Raw genomic sequence first — 18281 nt, forward strand, 5'->3', positions numbered from 1 at the left:
TGGCCCGGTCCCGTGAGGCAGAGCATGGTCGCCGTGTTGGCGAAGGCGAGGGTGATCTTGACCTCGGCCTCTGAGGGGAGAATGGAGCGTAGGAGTCCCGAAGCTCTCCCTCCGATTCAGAGTCCACCTGAACAATCTGTAGGCTGTCTGCCGGTACAGAGAGGTGTCTGGTGAGGAGGACTCTGGGCTCGAGCGGCACTGTACGGGAGAGGGCTGGTACAGACGGAGTCGGGGTCTTCTCCGGCTCAGGAACAGGCGATGTGGACGGTACTGGTCTCGACTCAGGCGGAGGCACTGAGACCGTGCTTGGGGGCCCCTTGCGGCGGGTCTTAGCCGGCGGCGAGGACGAGCAAGCCCGCTTCTTGTCCCGGTCGGAGCGTTTCTCCCCTTTTTTCTTGGGGGCTTTGGAGGCCTCCACTTCCCCAGGGGCTCCAGAGCCGCTAGGCTGGCTGAGAACCCTCTCATAGAGGGCGGCCTTGAGAGTCCTGTCCCTATTCTTGAGGGCTTGGGTGGACATGGCCTTGCAGTGGGGACAACTGCCCTGAACGTGTGCCTCCCCCAGGCAGAGGACACACTTGTCGTGGCCATCGGCCCTGGGGAATTTAACCCCGCACTTAATGCATTGCTTGAAAGAGGCCATGGTAAGAAGAGTCCGTTACCAGTCCGAAGTCAAGCCGAAGTGAAAGAAAGTCATCAAGCCAAGGGAAAGTCCGTTTAGAGAATGGTCAGTGAAAGTCCGAAGGTCAAAATAGCCAGAGATTCAATAACAAGAGCAAGCAAAAGCCAGCGAAGTTCCTAGAGCTGCTTAGCGCGGCAGAATGAAGGAACTGGAGAGTAGCGGGCCACCAGGGGCCTTATATATGGGTGGGCGGAGCTACCGCCATGGTATCCTAGTCGGCAAAACAATGTCCTGGTTGATGTGAAAAGCAGACACCACCTTTGGCAAGAAAGTGATGTCTGTACGGAGCACCACCTTGTCCTTGTGGAAACGGAGGAAGGGTTGGTCCATCCTCAGGGCACACAATTCACCAGCTCGGCGGGCTGACGTTATAGCTACCAGGAAGGCCGTCTTCCAAGTGAGGAGTCTCAGGTCCGTGGTAGCTAATGGCTCAAAGGGCTTAGATACCAAATGTGCCAGGACGGTATCTAGACTCCACTGTGGTGTAGGGTCCAGAATCGGTGGGTGCAAATTGTTGAATCCCTTAAGGAACCTCTTTATGAGAGGATCCCCAAAAAGAGAAGGCTTGTCCTGAAACAGGTAGTGAGATGAAATGGCAGATAGGTAGCATTTGATAGAACTCAAGGAGAGACCTGCATCCGCTAAAGTCATGAGAAAGTCCAGGACTATAGGGATGGAGACACGGGATGGTGGAGTGTCCCTTGCTTGTAGAAAGGTTAGGAACCTATCCCATTTGTAGGCATAGGACCTCCGTGTTGATGGTCTTTGTGCTGCCTTGATGATGTCCTGTACACCGGATGGAAGTGTCCTCAGGATGAAATCCTCCATGCTACCAATGGGAGGGATTGCATCTCGGGATGGTGAACTTGTCCGTTGTGGAGCGAGAGCAGGTCGGGCCGGTGCTCGAGGCGGAGATGGTCCTGCGCTCGTTGTAGGAGCGGAGTGAACCACGGCTGTCTGGGCCACCACGGCGTTACCAGGATCGCCTCCGTGTGGTCGGCCAACATCTTCGAGAAGACCCTTGTAATCAAAGGGAATGGAGGGAAGGCGTACAAGAGGCCTTGGGTCCATTTGAACTGGAAGGCATCCCCTTCCGATGCTGGGTCTCTGTACCATGAACAGAATCTTACGGTCTGAGTGTTCAGCCGGGAGGCAAACAGGTCGAGGAGGGGGGTTCCCCAACGATTGAAGAGTCAGGAGACTACTTCTGGATGCAGTCTCTACTCGTGGCAAGTGGATGATGACCTGCTGAGACGGTCTGCCAGGTCGTTCTGTTCGCCGGGCAGGTCAATGCATTGTATCAGGATCTTGTGTTCTATGCACCATTCCCAAATGCGGATGGTGATTGATAGCAGCGTCCTCGACTTCATACCGCCTTGTTTGTTGAGGTAGTACATGACGGTGGTGTTGTCGGTGAGAAGGAGCACCACCCTGTCCGCGAGGACCGCCTGAAAGGCTCTGAGTGCTTTCTCTACGGCGAGCATCTCCAATACGCTGATGTGGAGAGTAGCTTCTGCCCATGACCATCTGTCCTTTATTGAAGGTCCAATGTGTGGGCACCCCATCCTTGTAGGGAGGCGTCCGTAGTCAGGGAGAGGTCTGGTTGAGGGGGGTAGAAATGGCATCCCCACACAGACGTTGTCGGATTGGAGCCACCATCGTAAGGACCTCTGCACCGTCCTCGGGATGGTGAGCAACTTGGTAGCCGTGTCTCGGACGGGGTCGAACACGGAGAGGAACCAAGATTGAATAGGTGTGACAAAAGTGGTGGAGGCCAGGTGCCCCATGGCAACTTGAACTGCACGGGCCTGAAGGCGTCTTTGACGGAGGCACGGCTGTAGAGATGCGCAGAGGGCTTGGAACCTTGCCTCTGGAAGGTATGCCCTCATCTGTACAGAGTCCAGTGTTGATCCTATAAAGTCTATTCGCTTGGTAGGAGTCAAGTTGGACTTGTCGAAGTTGACCTGCAGCCCTAGTGACTGTAGCAGGGATAAGGCAAATTCCAGCTGTTCGAGTAGGGCGTCCTTTGAGGATGCTGCGAAGAGCCAGTCGTCCAGATACGGGAAGACTGTGATTCCCATCTGACGTAGGTAAGCCACCACGGGTGCCATGCACTTGGTGAAGACTCTTGGAGCTGTGGCAAGGCCAAAGGGAAGGACCTTGTATCGGTACGCCTGGTGCCCGACAGCGAAGGCAAGGAACCTGCGGTGGTCCTCCAGGATCGCTATGTGGAAATATGCAACTTTCCAGTCTAGCGTCACAAACCAGTAGTCTTTCTGTAGGAGTGGTAAGATAGAAGCAAGAGTTACCATCCTGAATTTTTTGTAAACAATAAAGTTATTAAGGGCTCGGAGATCCATTATGGGTCTGAGGCCAGAGTCTTTTTTCGGTACAGTGAAGTACCTGGAAAAAAAAAGCACCACTTGAACTCAGAGGGGGAGATGGGTTCAATGGCGTCTTTGTCTAAGAGGGTGCGCACTTCGTCGAGAAGGGTGTCCAAGGGAACGGTTGAAAGAAAAGCTCCGGTTGGCGGGAGCTCAGAGAACTCTAGGGCATAACCCCTACGGACGATGTTAAGTGCTCAAGAGTCTGTAGTGATGGCGGCCCAGGTGGTAAAGAAGGGGCTCAGCCTATTAGAGGTGACGAGGTGCGCAGGAACACATCAGAACCTCTTCTTGCCCCGGCCATCCTTCTTCCTATATCCCTGTTGGTATCTGGGTTGGGAAGATTGGCGCCTGTCCAGAGGGGGAGCAGGTGACTGGGAGGATCGGCCTTAGGGGTTGCTGTCCTGGTGGTAAGGACGGTCCTGGGGCTGAAAACGGTACTGGCCTCCTGAGTGCCAGGGGCGCTGGCCAGGGTACCTCTGGCGAGGAGATTTGGACGGTACGGAGGACATACCGTGCTTCCTAGCCGCGGTCTTCATCTGGTACCTGAAGCTAAGCTTCTCGTCTGTGTCCCTATTGAAGAGGCCCTAGTTGTCAAAGGGCATGTCTTCAATAGCCGCTTTTGCCTGAGGGGTAAGATCCGATGACCGGAGCCATGCATAGCGGCGGAGGGCAATGGAGCCAGATAGGATCTTAGATGCACAATCAGTGGAGTACCTAGCAGAAATGATCTGCTGTCCCGCCATCAGGTGGATCTCATTCCTGAGAGCCGCCATCATACGCCTCCTGTCCTCGGGCAAGTCTGCAATGGTGGGATCCATCTTCTCCACCAGGAACTGGATGTAGGACCCCATGCAAGCTGCATAGTTAGCTATCTTGAGGTCTAGAGCAGCCGAAGCGTAGAATTTCTTCACCAAAGCGTCCAGCTTCTTACTGTCCTTGTCTACGGGCGAGGACGAGGCTTTGGGGGCGAAGGTGGACTGGGCCCCTTCAACAATAGCTGAATTCAGCTTCGGGTGGTTCGACAGCCAGGACGGGGCGGATGGAGTGACTCAGTTCAGGTTCTCGATCCTGCGCGAAGTGGACGGTATGGTGGCTGGGGCGTCCCAAGAGCGCTTGGCGATCTTCTCCAGAGAAGGGAGGTAGGCCAGGGCTGGTGGAGCCGGGGCAGAGCCGTGGATCCTCCTCTCTACCGGGTCAAGGGCATCATCCTCCAGATGGGCGACTTCAAGGTTGAGGGCGTCAGCCATCCGTATGACCCTGTCAGCAAAGGCCCTAACGTCATCCGTAGGCGAAGGGACAGAAGGGCCCTGAGGCACAAACGGGGCATCCTCATCCAAGACTGGGGATGCAGAACGAGGAGAGCCCGAGGCAGATCTCGAGAGAAATGGGCTCCGCCGTCTGAGGAGAGGGTCGGATGTCCCGAAGTCGTCTCGGTCGTCCCGGCGGGAAGTGTCATCATCTGGACGATGGCCTTGAAGATGAGCATGGAGGTCCCGGCGGAGGCGGGACAGGTCAACCAGGATTAGATACTGTCCCATGCGTTGATCGTGGACGAGGTCCGGGAACGCCTGGAAGAGGTCCCGGTCGTCACCCGCAGGGGGGCGATGGTGTGCAGCCAGAGCCTTGTCGGCTTCGGTACCTAGCGTGGCCCGGTCCCGTGAGGCAGAGCATGGTCGCCGTGTTGGCGAAGGCGAGGGTGATCTTGACCTCGGCCTCTGAGGGGAGAATGGAGCGTAGGAGTCCCGAAGCTCTCCCTCCGATTCAGAGTCCACCTGAACAATCTGTAGGCTGTCTGCCGGTACAGAGAGGTGTCTGGTGAGGAGGACTCTGGGCTCGAGCGGCACTGTACGGGAGAGGGCTGGTACAGACGGAGTCGGGGTCTTCTCCGGCTCAGGAACAGGCGATGTGGACGGTACTGGTCTCGACTCAGGCGGAGGCACTGAGACCGTGCTTGGGGGCCCCTTGCGGCGGGTCTTAGCCGGCGGCGAGGACGAGCAAGCCCGCTTCTTGTCCCGGTCGGAGCGTTTCTCCCCTTTTTTCTTGGGGGCTTTGGAGGCCTCCACTTCCCCAGGGGCTCCAGAGCCGCTAGGCTGGCTGAGAACCCTCTCATAGAGGGCGGCCTTGAGAGTCCTGTCCCTATTCTTGAGGGCTTGGGTGGACATGGCCTTGCAGTGGGGACAACTGCCCTGAACGTGTGCCTCCCCCAGGCAGAGGACACACTTGTCGTGGCCATCGGCCCTGGGGAATTTAACCCCGCACTTAATGCATTGCTTGAAAGAGGCCATGGTAAGAAGAGTCCGTTACCAGTCCGAAGTCAAGCCGAAGTGAAAGAAAGTCATCAAGCCAAGGGAAAGTCCGTTTAGAGAATGGTCAGTGAAAGTCCGAAGGTCAAAATAGCCAGAGATTCAATAACAAGAGCAAGCAAAAGCCAGCGAAGTTCCTAGAGCTGCTTAGCGCGGCAGAATGAAGGAACTGGAGAGTAGCGGGCCACCAGGGGCCTTATATATGGGTGGGCGGAGCTACCGCCAAAAAGTTGCAGAAAGATACATTACTTTCTGCCTAGAGATTCTAGAAGTTTCCGAGGATTGCTGCGCAGGCGCAGAATAAACCCATTTGTGTGATTCGCAGAGACCACGAAGAAGAATGGTAGTTTATTATGGGACCAGCACTCTCTGGCAGAGGAGGATAAATGTCTCACAAACACAACATTTCCCATAATTCCTTAGTACTGAGCCAGGGCAGGTTAAGGGGTCTCAAACTGTATTATTTCTACAGTGGGTTTTGAACTACAGATGAGGTTTTTTTCATAAATTAAAAAAGTTGTTACTATACGCGCGCACACACACACACACACATACATTCATATGCGTATATATACATGCGTGCAAACACACACACACAAGCTGCCTTGCTGTCCCTGGGAGAGATGTCTTAAAGGGATACACACACATCTCCCTGGCCCAGCCTCTCTCCTCCTCTTTGCAGCCTGGCGTGAATGAGTATGTGGTTTTGGACTGTGCAAAGGGAGAGAGAGGGCATTTTGGAAGTCCTCCTGGACAGGGGGGAGCAATGGAGGACATGCCTTGGGAAAGGAGGGCATGGAATCAGGCTGGCTTATGGACCCAGCCTCCTCCTTTCTCTCTCTCTCTCTTTGTGTGTGTGTGTTTGGAAAATCGGATCAAGGAGAAGGCAGTGGGTTTAAGTGGCTAGACACTCTGCATCCAAAGCCCAGGGTTGGAAAATCGGATCAAAGAGGAGAAGGCAGTGGGTTGAAGTGGAATACACACACACACACACACATATCCAGGGTTTCCTATGTCTCCCCAGATTCCGTTTGGGAAAGAGAGAAGGAAAGGCTCTATTTCCCCCCAGATTGCTGTGCATCCAGCCTCTCCTCCGTTACAAATGGTGTTCAAGGGCTCTCCTCACACAGAGGGGAGGTTGCAATCCATGCAAATAGAAAAAAATGGCGCTGGCGATACAGAAAGAGACCAAAGGGTGACACCCCCAGGCCAGCCCATCGTGCTCCACTCCTCCCATCCAGTTAACTCGATTCAGAGGCTGGTCGTTCCTATTTAAATACTCCAATTCCTATCCCGAATCAAGGAAAAATAGTAGGCTCGACCCTTCTATTTTTTTACTCCGGGTTATAAGCCTCTAACCCGGATTTTTAAAAAAAAGCCAATTCAGATTCGAATCGTAGTAAGAACGATTGCGGGTTACTCTAGAACAGTTCTAGAGTTAATTCGGGTTCAAATAGGAACGCTATACCTTGAATTCAATTTGTAACCCGGAGTATAAGCCAGTGAGAACACCCCCAATATCTGCCCATTAACAGCCTGGCTGCAACTCTTTGGACTAGCTGAAGTTTCCAAACACTGTTCAAAGGCAGCCCAAAGTAGAGCATGTTACAGTAATCCAAACCGGATGTAACCAAGGCATGTACTACTGTGGCCATATCAGACATCTCAAGGAATGGGCACAGTTGGTGCACAAGCTTTAAATGTGCAGAAGCACTCCTGGTCACTGCAGAAACCTGGACCTCCAGGTTCCAAGCTGAGTCGAGGAGTACTCCCAAACTGAGAACTTGCATCTTCAGGGACAGTGTAACCCCATCTAACACAGAATGTATCCCTATTCCCTGATCTGCCTTCTGACTGACCAGGAGTGCCTCTGTCTTGTCTGAATTAAGTTTCAATTTGTTTGCCCTCATCCAGTCTATTACTGATGACAGACAGTGGTTTAGGACCAGGAGTAGTAGAGTCGAGCATCATCCACGTATTGATGGCACCTCACCTCAAAACTCCTTTTGACCTCTCCCCAAGGTTTCATGTATATGTTAAATAGCCTTACAACTGCCTCCTTTAGGCAAGTTGGAATGCTGCCTTGTTGTAGGGGGGGGCCTGAGTAACCTCTTCACTCACTCATCCAGTCACCCTCTGGCCTGTTTAATAAGCCAAGAAAGACAAGGATCAAAGACACCTTTTCTGCCAAAGAATCCTGGTGCCCCACAAAATTAAAAATCCTAGGATGCTGTAGGATGGAACCATGGCAGTTAAAGGAGTGTCAAGCTGAATTATTTCTACAGTATCGATCCATCCTTTGTCACGTAGCATGGGGACAAGACAGTAGCCAGACAGACCCATGACCACAGGGCTGAACAGAAATTTCTCAGCAACACCTTAACTCAGGCCTTCAGGAAGTACCACAACACTGCTCATCCCAGAGAATAAGCCCAGAATAACCATCATGTGCTCTAGTTTTTTTTTTTTAAAAAAAAAAACTGTCAGGAGATTCAGCAGAACCAACAAGGACATCCTCCATATGACCAGTTTCTAGCACATCATCCAACAAGGTAAGCAAAGTTGTCTTCAGTCCATAGCCAGCTCTGAAGCCAAACTGGAATGGCTTTCAATCAAGAATCTCTGGAACTGAAACACCACCACTGCCACCTTCCCAAATAAATAGAATATCCAAGAGTGGCCAGAAATTATCCAATGCATTACAGCTGGGAGCGCACTCAACAACAGTATTACTGCTGCCCTTTTAGGAATATTGGAACCCTGTCTTGCCTCAAAGTGGCATTAACCATTCCATCAATTCCCCCCAGCAACTTTTATGAATCTGGATATGTAAGAGTTCAGGACACATTTAGTAGATTTCACCTCTCCAAGGATCTTGTCAACATTCTCTGATTGTACAAGTGGAGAAGTACGAGCCAAAGCTAGATCCACTAGCTATGTATCAACTACAGCATCCATGTCAGAACAGATCACTGTGATTTTATCAATAAATAATGGTGTAAATTCTTCATAATGCACTGCCACAACACTCTATAACTTAGCTATTAATTTCTCAGACACAGTAGCATTTGGTACAGCAAAACTGTAAAAACAATAAACCTTACACTTTCAATGTGTTTACTTGTATAATGTACATAATTACATTTTGAAAGAGGTCTCCCATTATCTTCTATCAGCACTACTCCCAAATAAATTATGCACAGCTATAATGTGTGCCCCAAAATTACTGAAAAACAGTACAGAACTTAACATACTTACGCTGACAGCTGGGAAGTGAATTACTCCATTTAACATCTCTTCCTAGAAACACACACTCACTAACATTGTGTCCAACTAATATGAACCTATATGCAGAAAATACAAAACTAAATTATAAACCTCTCAAAATTGTTTAGAAATCTGAATTATGTACTAGTGAACAGAAAACCCTAAGTCAATAAATTATTACTTTATTTTGTAAACTATACATCCTGTTATATTTAGCTGCCCTTCATTGACTATTCTTATAAAGCTACAAGCACCTTTGGCGAAGAAGCTGACATTCATAATCTCATCTGAATAAAAAAAAAATCTTTCCTAGGGTCCCCTATCCTATCTAACAGAAAACACTAATATGAAAACTAGCAAAGATGGCCAAAATCCTCTCCTTGTAATTAACACCTTCCTTGCTCCAACTCCAAGCCAAATAGATTAGAAGAATTTTCCTTCATACGTATCTACTCGATTCCTTCATACACTATACCAGCCATCCACCTTAGCAAAAGAGATGTTCTGTTCATTAACAACACTAGATAACCATTACCTCTCTTGACCAAGGCAAACCGAAGCATATGTCACCCCATGTTGTAATTTACTTCAGACTGTTTAACCTGAGTTCATAAACTTTGTTTTCATTTTATTTTTCAAATACCTATTCTACATTTCCTTCTTGTCTCATTATATTCCTTTAAGAAACATCTTATCTTGATTTGGAGTGGAGATCTGGAATTCATATTTCTGACAAAATCTAAGCAGATTATCTTCTCCCACCACCTGCCTACCCATTTGATTTACTTCAATTTGTGCTTTCAGAAAATAAGTAATGGTGGCAGACTACCAATCAGCCAGAAGTGTGCACAATGAGTTTTGTTTAAGAGCACCAAACAGGAAAATAACAGAATTATGTGGGAGGTCCAGAATTTGGATTTAGCAATCAATTAAATGGCACAAAATGATATATGTATATGTACAATGGAATATATAAGGAATCTATAAAGTTCTTGACTGTGTCCTTATGACAACAGGCAAATCACTCAAGTATTTTGCTGCCAAAGTACCTGGAACTAAAAACTGAAAAAACTTTACAAAAGAAGCACAATTAATTGTTTTATTATCTATGCTGAAGTTTGTTTTTGTTAAAGTAGTACCATTAAGAGAAAGGTTCACTATCAAATGTTCACTGTTTTCAGATAGTCTCCTCTCCTACCTGTATCATGAACTGAGTAGTTAGTTTGGAATACAGAGCTTTCAAATTCAGTAAAGACAGTTCAGAATAAAACTACATGTGGATTAGAAATGTGTTTAAGCACTCTTTTAACATCTTTAGGTAAGAGCCTTACCCTTGAATACAAAAATATGCAACTTTTGAGCCAATCTTGTACTTTTCCTGACGTACTTGAACTAAACCATTTGGAAGGTGTCCTGGATATACACAAGTTTTTTCTAAAATGATACAATCTTGAGTTAGATGCACAAAGCTATGCAAGTACAAAAGCAAAACAAAAAAAGAATAATCAGTGGAACAAAGTTCTCACACATGAGGATTCATTAGGTTGTGATATCACCAAAAACACTCCTACTACTTAGTATAACTCACAATAAATGTATCACACTACTGTAGCATACAGTAAATGGGGAAATGACTGATAGAATCCTTGATGTAAATAGCCCAAGCATGGGAAGCAAAGCACCAATTCTGAGTGGGAAGACGAGAACAATTTGAATTGTTCACATTGAAAATTGTAATTATTCCAAATAATTACTGGGTGGGCTCAGTTGTGTTTTAAATCACTGAAATTAGCAGGACTTAAGTAGTCATTAGCTGCCATCAACTTTGACTTATGGGGCCCTACGAATGAGAGACCTCCATGTCACCCTTGTCACTAATAGCCCTGCTCATATCTTGTAGGCTCGGGGCTTTGACTTCCTTGAGTCCATCCATAGGCAAGGCAGTCTTCTTTTCCTACTGCCTTCTATCTTTCCAAGCATTATTCTTTTTTAGTGAGTCAAGTCTTCTCATGATGTATCCAAAGTACAACAGTCTCAGTTTATTCATCTTGGCTTCTAGGGAGAGTTCAGACTTAATTTGTTCTAGGACCCATTTACAGTATTGATCTTTTTTCTGTCCACAGTATCCGGCACCACATTTTCAATGAGTTGATTTTCTTCCTATCAGCTTTCTTCAGAGTTCAGCTTTCACAACCACAAATAGAAATGGGAAATATGATGGTATGGACAATCCTAACTTTAGTATTCAGTGATATATCTTTACACTTTAGGTGTCTGTCTAGTTCCTTCATAGCTGCCCTTCCAAAACTTACTCATCTTCTGCTTTCTTGTCTGCAGTCTTCATTCTGATTAATGACTGAGCCAATATATGGAAAATCTTTCACTATTTCAATGTCTTCATAATGTGCTTTAAAGTTATGTAAATCAATTGTGATAATTACTCTTGTTTTCTTAATGTTCCACTGTAAACCTGCCTTTGCACTTTCTTCCACAACTTTCTTCAGTAATCATTCCAAGTCTTTGCAATTTTCTGCAAGTAGTATGGTGTCACCTGCTTATCTTAAATTGTTGGTGTTCCTTCCCCAAATTTCACACCTCCTTCCTCCAAGTCTAATGCTGCTTTAAGTATGATATGTTAAGCACAGATGTTAAGCAGATAGGGTGAGAAAATGTAGCTTTGCTTGACCCTCCCTTGCTAATTGGAAACTATTCCTTCTCACAAAGTTTGTTCATAGGTATTTGTCTTCCTACCATACCTTCAACATAAAAATCAATTTCACATTTTGTTACAGCTGTTATGGTTATACTACACTGGGCTCTTAAACAGTTTTTATACCCATTAGGGCTAAAGTGTACTAATCTTGTTAATCAGTATGCTTGCACTATAAAATGCAAACTTGCTAAGGAAGAAAGAACTGAATGAGAACAGAACATAAAACATAGCATTCCTATTTTTCAAATGTATTGAGAATCCTGAAGACTATGGCTTCTCCCATCAGACCCTGGAAGAAACTTCCTCAATACGTTTGGATTGGAATACTAGAATTAACAAGTGCAGAAGTATTTGTTGTTGTGTGTCAAGTCATTTCCAACTTATGGCAAAATTATCATAGGAATTTCTTGGCAAGATTTGTTCTTGCCATTGCCTTCCTGTGAAACTCTGAGAGTGTGATTTGACCAAAGTCACCCAGTGGGATTTTTAATGATAAACAGTACTGGGAGAGAGGAGCTGTAAACTACTTAAAATGTTACCAGTTGCTCCTAGAAACTTTCAGGACAGGCAGTTTGTTCTAGTTTTGGCCAGGAAAAGGCTGATCTGGAATGGTTGAGGGCCACAAAACGAGTTTTGGGGGCTGCATGTTCTCATTTTGCCTACTGCTGACATACAACCTATCAACTTTTTCTCTATTCCAAGGAAAGTAAAATAGGACAACCATAATACTACTAGTATTACACAGAGAGAGAGAAACACACAATTTACTTCTTTAAAGTGTTTATAGGTGAAGCAAAAAAGTGCTAACAGCGACCATGATAGGCAAGATAAGCTGTGTAGAAACGAAAGAGAGCCCAATGGGAGATATCTGCTCATTCCTACATCCAAGAACTTATTTCACTCTGTGGATGTTTCCACATCAGCCCCATTCTCAGAGCAGTCATGCAAGAAAAAAATAAAATGGCTATATACTGCTTTGCAGCCATCCATCATTGCACTCATTCAATTGTGAGACCGGGGCAACTGCTTCCATCATGCACTCCTCCTTAACTCCTTAATCCTCACCTTTCCCTATCCAGCATTCCTTTAGGATTTTTGTTTTGTTTTGTTTTTATTTTCTCCTTTTCTGCATAATTCCAGAGTTCCACTGCCTCACTGAAGATAGATAGATAGATAGATAGATAGATAGATAGATAGATAGATAGATAGATAGATAGATAGACAGACAGACAGTGCTTTGGAATAGTGAGGGGGAGGTGGGCCAGGGGGAAGGAGGGACACTGTGAAGCCACATGACTTGCAATCACACAACTGCTCTGGGAGCAACATTTCATACCTGGGGACCTGCACGGTTGTCAAGTCATTCATGGGTTTCCCCCGTGAATGAAAAGGGAAGCAATGGGGACAGGAAGATACTGGTTGAAGTGGCGTTGTGGGAAGCCACTTCCTTCCCAGTGATCTTGCAGTTTAAAAGCCGCATGCAGTAATGTCCTGTTTTTTAAGCTTCCAGAGTTCTTAGGTATACACTTGAAAATGTAAAGGTTTAGGAAACAGAAATGGGATGGAAAGACATTCAGGGATAAGTATATATTGATATATTCTCAATAAGCTATCATCAACAGATACAACCAATCCCCTCCATTTCTCTTTAACCACATTTGCCAAGCAAGATACTAGTCTTTTCTCTTGACTCTGGCAACTCACCATTGCTCTTTGGTTATTCAGACTTCTATAATAATCCCTGACTGAACAATCTCACCTCCCAACTTGAATATTTTGTGTTGCTCTTTGCCATTACTTGAGTCTGAAAAGTACCTGAGACAAGTATTTTCATGATAATGCCCACCATACTGACAAATGACCTAGCAAGACATACTTGCAGAATCACCTTATGTTGGGTTTTTGTTTGGTTTGGTTATGAGAAAACTTCTATCCAGACTGGACCAATAGTGGTCTAGAGCTACTGGATGATAATTAAGATTGATAAGAGATAGCAATGTCATATTTCTGATAGTTCTATTAACTAATACTTATTAACTTTTAATAGAGAAACTACCAATTGCATTGTTATATCTATACTTGAAACTCATTACAGAGAATAATTTTCAAAACAAACAGAATACATTACAGAAATTGCTTTAAATAATTAGATTTATCAAAGGCAAAGTAAGAGTTGTTTACCTTTACATAATATCTTAGGTTCTGACCACTGTGACTCTGCAGTACATGTAATATTAATGCTAGGAACTGTACTGTTTTTGTCACGGCAGATGTATTCTACTACAAGCCCAACACGAAAATACCTTAACGCATTAAACTCATCTTTTATGACAGCATCATCTAATATTGGTGGGAAAGGGCAGTCCCCTGCAAACAAAATAAATACAAAAATTTAGCAATCAGAAGAGACCACAATAATGCCATCAGAAGCATAAAGACTTTAAAGACATTACATTTGGCTTCATCCCATCTGCTTTCAATGCCAGGAGAAGTATTAACACTTGAGAGATCTATTTTTTTAAAAACAAAACAAAACATGTTATCTACAGAAACAGTTGATCTCACGTCAACTGGAAGATTAAACATACTATTTTCTGTTCTTTAAAGCAGGCGTACGTATAAAATATGAACATAAAATATATAAACAAATAAATGTGTGACTGACATCCTGATTCTTACCTTCCACGTTGCTTGTATATTTCCCAATTTTGGCAGTTAGGCTGCCATTGTATACTATGCCATGAGTGGGACCAGTATTGTTCAAATCAACATTCCATAATAATCCATTAAATTTTCCCTGCTCTGCATAATGAAAAATGCTACAGGAGTTTGTTACAGCAAAAGCAAAAGGACCATAACACCAAGCAGATTTTTATGACACCCAAAAGACTAATAAAAATATCATAGCATAAGCTACTGTTACCCAGACTTATCTTCAAGAGACTGTTGCATTATCCTTACCTAATAGCTCTCCCCCGCCATTTCTCTTACACACATACACACAGGAGCAAATACAAAAGGGGGAGGGAGAGGTTATTATTCAGAAGATTAGTGACACAAGTGACATACTGAATCACAGTATTCAGAATCAAAAGCAAATCAAGGGAACTGATGTTTTAAAAGGTGGCAGAATAACAATATTTTTACGGTTTTCCAAAACACCTATGACTGAGATGTAATACAAAAGTCACAAGGCAAATGTTCGCCTTCCTCCCTCTTTTGTTGGCAAGTTGGTTGGCTGATGGGTTTTTAATTTGTTTTTAATATGTATATCTTGATGTATTGATTTTATTGTGTTGTTCACCGCCCTGATCTTTGGAAGGGCGGTATACAAATAAAAATTTTATTTATTTTATTATTATTATTTAGTTTTAAGTTAAGAATCAAATAGACTTTTTCATTATCGTCATTTGCAAAATTGCAGGACATAGGAAGCCATTAAAAAACAAATTCAAAAACAGTGCAGTATAATTCTTTGGACCACCTAAATATAAAATAGTAATGATATAATTATTGAGTTTCCCAGAATTTTTCCTCAGGGAAGACAATAATAATCAGATAATAAAATAATGATGATGGTGATGATGATGGTGATAATCATAAAGTGGAATGCCAGGGATAAAGATATGGGTTGTAACATTCTTCAAACAGGAGAAGAATGCAAAGTAATAGTGCAATCCCACTAAAGAACTACCTCTGAGGTGGTGGGATTGTGTGCCCCTGTAAGGCAAGAGGCTATACTGACAGTACCAGTGCTACTAGTAGCTTTTGCTGAGGAGCCAAACCAAATGTGCCAAACAGTTCTGGGCAGCAGCAGTATTGGGGTGTGACACCAGTGGAGGATCTCTCAGAGACAACAGCAGTAGCACTATAGCTAAAATTTGTTAGTACTGTGCAGAAGAAGGCACGGTAAGCTCCTTTTGAATGTCTTTTACCATGAAAACCCTATGGTGAGACAATCCAAAATGAAACAAGAGCTAGTGCCAGATGATAACACTCCCAGGTCAGAAGGCACTCAACAAGCAACTGGGGAACAGAAGAGGGCAACTACAAGTAGCACAGCAGCTAATGATGCAATTGGATTCAAGCTGAAAGGCTGTTCAGATGTCAGTGTGCTCAGAAGTGAGAAGAAAGTCTGAAGCTGCACAACGCACATTTCAGGAACATGGAATGTGAGAAGCATCAAGGTAAACATAGGAATACAAGAAATATTCCTATGCCTATACAAAATCCTTTGCTACAGTTCCTCTACTGAACCACTAAGGATCACAAACTCCCCCTTTTACAGAAAATTTGGGGCAACAGGCCACCACCGCTATTTCTATGGAAAGTGACATGTTTCCTTTTGCAAATCTGTTCAGAAACAACTACTGTTGCCTCCACAGCATGGTAAGGTACCTTGATAGAGCATTTCACCTTTGGCTGCATCTGCACTGCAGAAATAATCCAGCGTGAAACCCTTTCAATGCTATGGAATTCTGGGAACTGTAGTTTGTCGTGGCTCTCTGACAGTGAAGACTAAATGTCTCATAAAACTACAATTCCCAGGATCCCATAGCACTGAACCATGGCAGTTAAGGTGACACCAGATTACATTATTTCTGCAATGCAGATGCAGCCTGAGACATTAAAAACATGCAGCTTGGAAATAATTGCTTTGAAATGCAAAATGATGGCTTACTGATGTCTAAATAAAGAGCGTATGGAAAAGCTCCTTAAAAACAGAAGACAGTAAGGACATAGCTCCAGGTCTCTAAGATGGTCTGTTTATTCCTCAAAAAATTAAAATAACCCCAAGGCATTTTGGCTTGTATGGGAAAAGACCTTCTTCAGTGGGCTTCAGCAGAAATCAGTGAAGTTGTGAATACTTCAGACACTTCCCAACTTAGAGAGACCCTATCATGGGGTTTTCTTGGCAAGTTTCTTCAAAGGGCGGGTTGCCATTGCTATCCCCTGAGGCTGAGAGAGTGTAACATGCCCAAGGACACCCAGTGGGGTTTCGTGGCCAAGATGGGATTTGATTTGAACCCTGATCTCCAGAGTCCGAGTCGAACACTCAAAACCACTATGCCACACTGGCTCTATACTCAATAATACTCATAGCAATTATACAGTACAGATAAAGCCTGTGCTGAGGTTCAAACCTACCCCACTTTCTTGGCTGCAAGCACACTGAGGCTGCCTCCACATGGCAGGAATAATCAGGTTTGACACAACTTTAGCTAAATACTGTATAGTTCCCCAGATTCTATGGTATTAAGTTAACCCACTGCAAGTAGTGTCAAACCGGATTATTTCTACAGTGCAGATGCAGCCATAGTGAAACTACTGCTTCTGCCTCAGTTACTTCGTTATGAGTGGTGAATACAGACTTCAAAAGGTCTCATAATTCATTTCTTTTAAAAAATTATTATAATAGTAACTGATTTCCACCAACATTTTTATCAAAATAGTTTGCTCTAATACAATGAATTAATAGCGCTGCTACTTAGCTTTCCTGGCCTACCATGTTTCACCTTGGGAGTGGCCAGTTTGTGGTCAGTTTGTGTATGTGTGCTTTTTTATGTGAGCTCAGAATGGTTTGACCATTGGACTAGGACTCTGGAGACCAGGGTTCCAATCCCCGCTCAGCCAGAGAAACCTGCTGGGTGGCCTTGGACACGTCACACTCTCTCAGCCTCAGAGGATGGCAAACCCACTCTGAACAAACTTTGCCAACAAAACTCCATGATAGATTTGCCTTAGGGTCACTGTAAACCAGAAACAACTTGAAGGCACAAAACAGAGCCTGACTAAGAAGCATGAATTTACATCCATATTAGTGCTTTTATTATGTCCTCCATTGTTCCCTACATTTTGCGGTGAGTAGAGGAAAGGGCTCACAAAAAACCAGTCCACCTGAAGCCCCTACAAAGCAAGTGGAAGGCTGGAGAGATCTTGTAGCACCTTTGCGACTAAGGTCCAAAACACACTGTAGAACTATCCAGTTTGAGCCACTTCAGTTGTCACGGATCAATGCTAGGGAATTCTGGGAACTATAGTTTTGTGAGACATTTAGCTTTCTCCGTCAGAGAGCTCTAGTGGCACAAGAAACTACAATTCCTCGAATTCCCTGGCACTGAGCCAGGGCAGTTAAAGTAGTCTCAAAATGGATTGTTTCTGCAGTGTGTTTTGGACCTAACTGAAAGAAGTTGGGAGCATGAGCTTTCGTAGACTCCAGCCTCCTTCCTGAGATGCATCCCACTCCACCAAATGCACCTGAGGAAGTGGACTGAAGTCCAGGAGAGAGGCTCCTGCTGCCAACCTCTTTCTTGCAGTGAGTCTCAAAGGCGCTACAAGATCTCTCTCTAGGACTAAACACATGGCTCCATCTTTGAATTCTGCTGGAACGCCAGAGCAATTGGGAATCCCTGGAGAAGAGAAAACCAAGGCCCCAAGGGCTAGGCCCGAGAGCAGGGGTTTCCCTCCTCAGGGCGCCGACCGAGCGGAGGCCGCAGCGGGCTGCCCAAAGGCTGGTACCCACCCAGCGACCCCCGGGGCAAGGCCAGCGCCAGCGCCAGCGCCATCGTGGCCAAGAGCCGCCGAGCGCAGAGAAGGGGGCCTCGCATGGCCCTGGGCTGCCTGGCTCTGAGGCGGCGCAACGGCGGAGGCAGCGTTGCCCGGGAGCCAGGCAGGGAGGGAGGGAGGGAGGCTCCTAGTCCTGGCCCGCGCCAGGGACAGACGGAGGGACGTTGCTGCCTCGAACGCTCACCGGCCGCGCGCGTTCCAGAGAGAGAAGCCCCGCCGCCAAGGCGGCTGAGGAGGAGATTGATAAGACCGACAAAACACCCCACAACAACAACAACAACAACAACAATAATAATTCAGTACAAAATTTGAGACTCTCTTCAAGTGATTATTATTATTATTATTATTATTATTATTATAAAATT

General features: G+C 45.5%; 1 protein-coding gene across 1 annotated transcript in view; it reads right to left on the reverse strand.

Moving 5' to 3' along the window:
• Nucleotides 1-17998, reverse strand: part of LOC121928684 (C4b-binding protein alpha chain-like) — a 40906-nt gene extending 22908 nt beyond the window's left edge. Inside the window, exons 1-2 of the mRNA XM_042463746.1 lie at nucleotides 17873-17998; nucleotides 13531-13716 (exon numbers count right to left, since the gene is read on the reverse strand). Of these exons, the coding sequence (XP_042319680.1) occupies nucleotides 13531-13716; nucleotides 17873-17957 (271 nt within the window). The 5' untranslated portion in view covers nucleotides 17958-17998. The remainder of the gene's footprint in view (nucleotides 1-13530; nucleotides 13717-17872) is intronic.
• Nucleotides 17999-18281: the final 283 nt, after the last annotated feature.

This window comes from Sceloporus undulatus, chromosome 4 (assembly GCF_019175285.1).
Source record: "Sceloporus undulatus isolate JIND9_A2432 ecotype Alabama chromosome 4, SceUnd_v1.1, whole genome shotgun sequence".
Lineage (NCBI taxonomy): Eukaryota > Metazoa > Chordata > Lepidosauria > Squamata > Phrynosomatidae > Sceloporus > Sceloporus undulatus.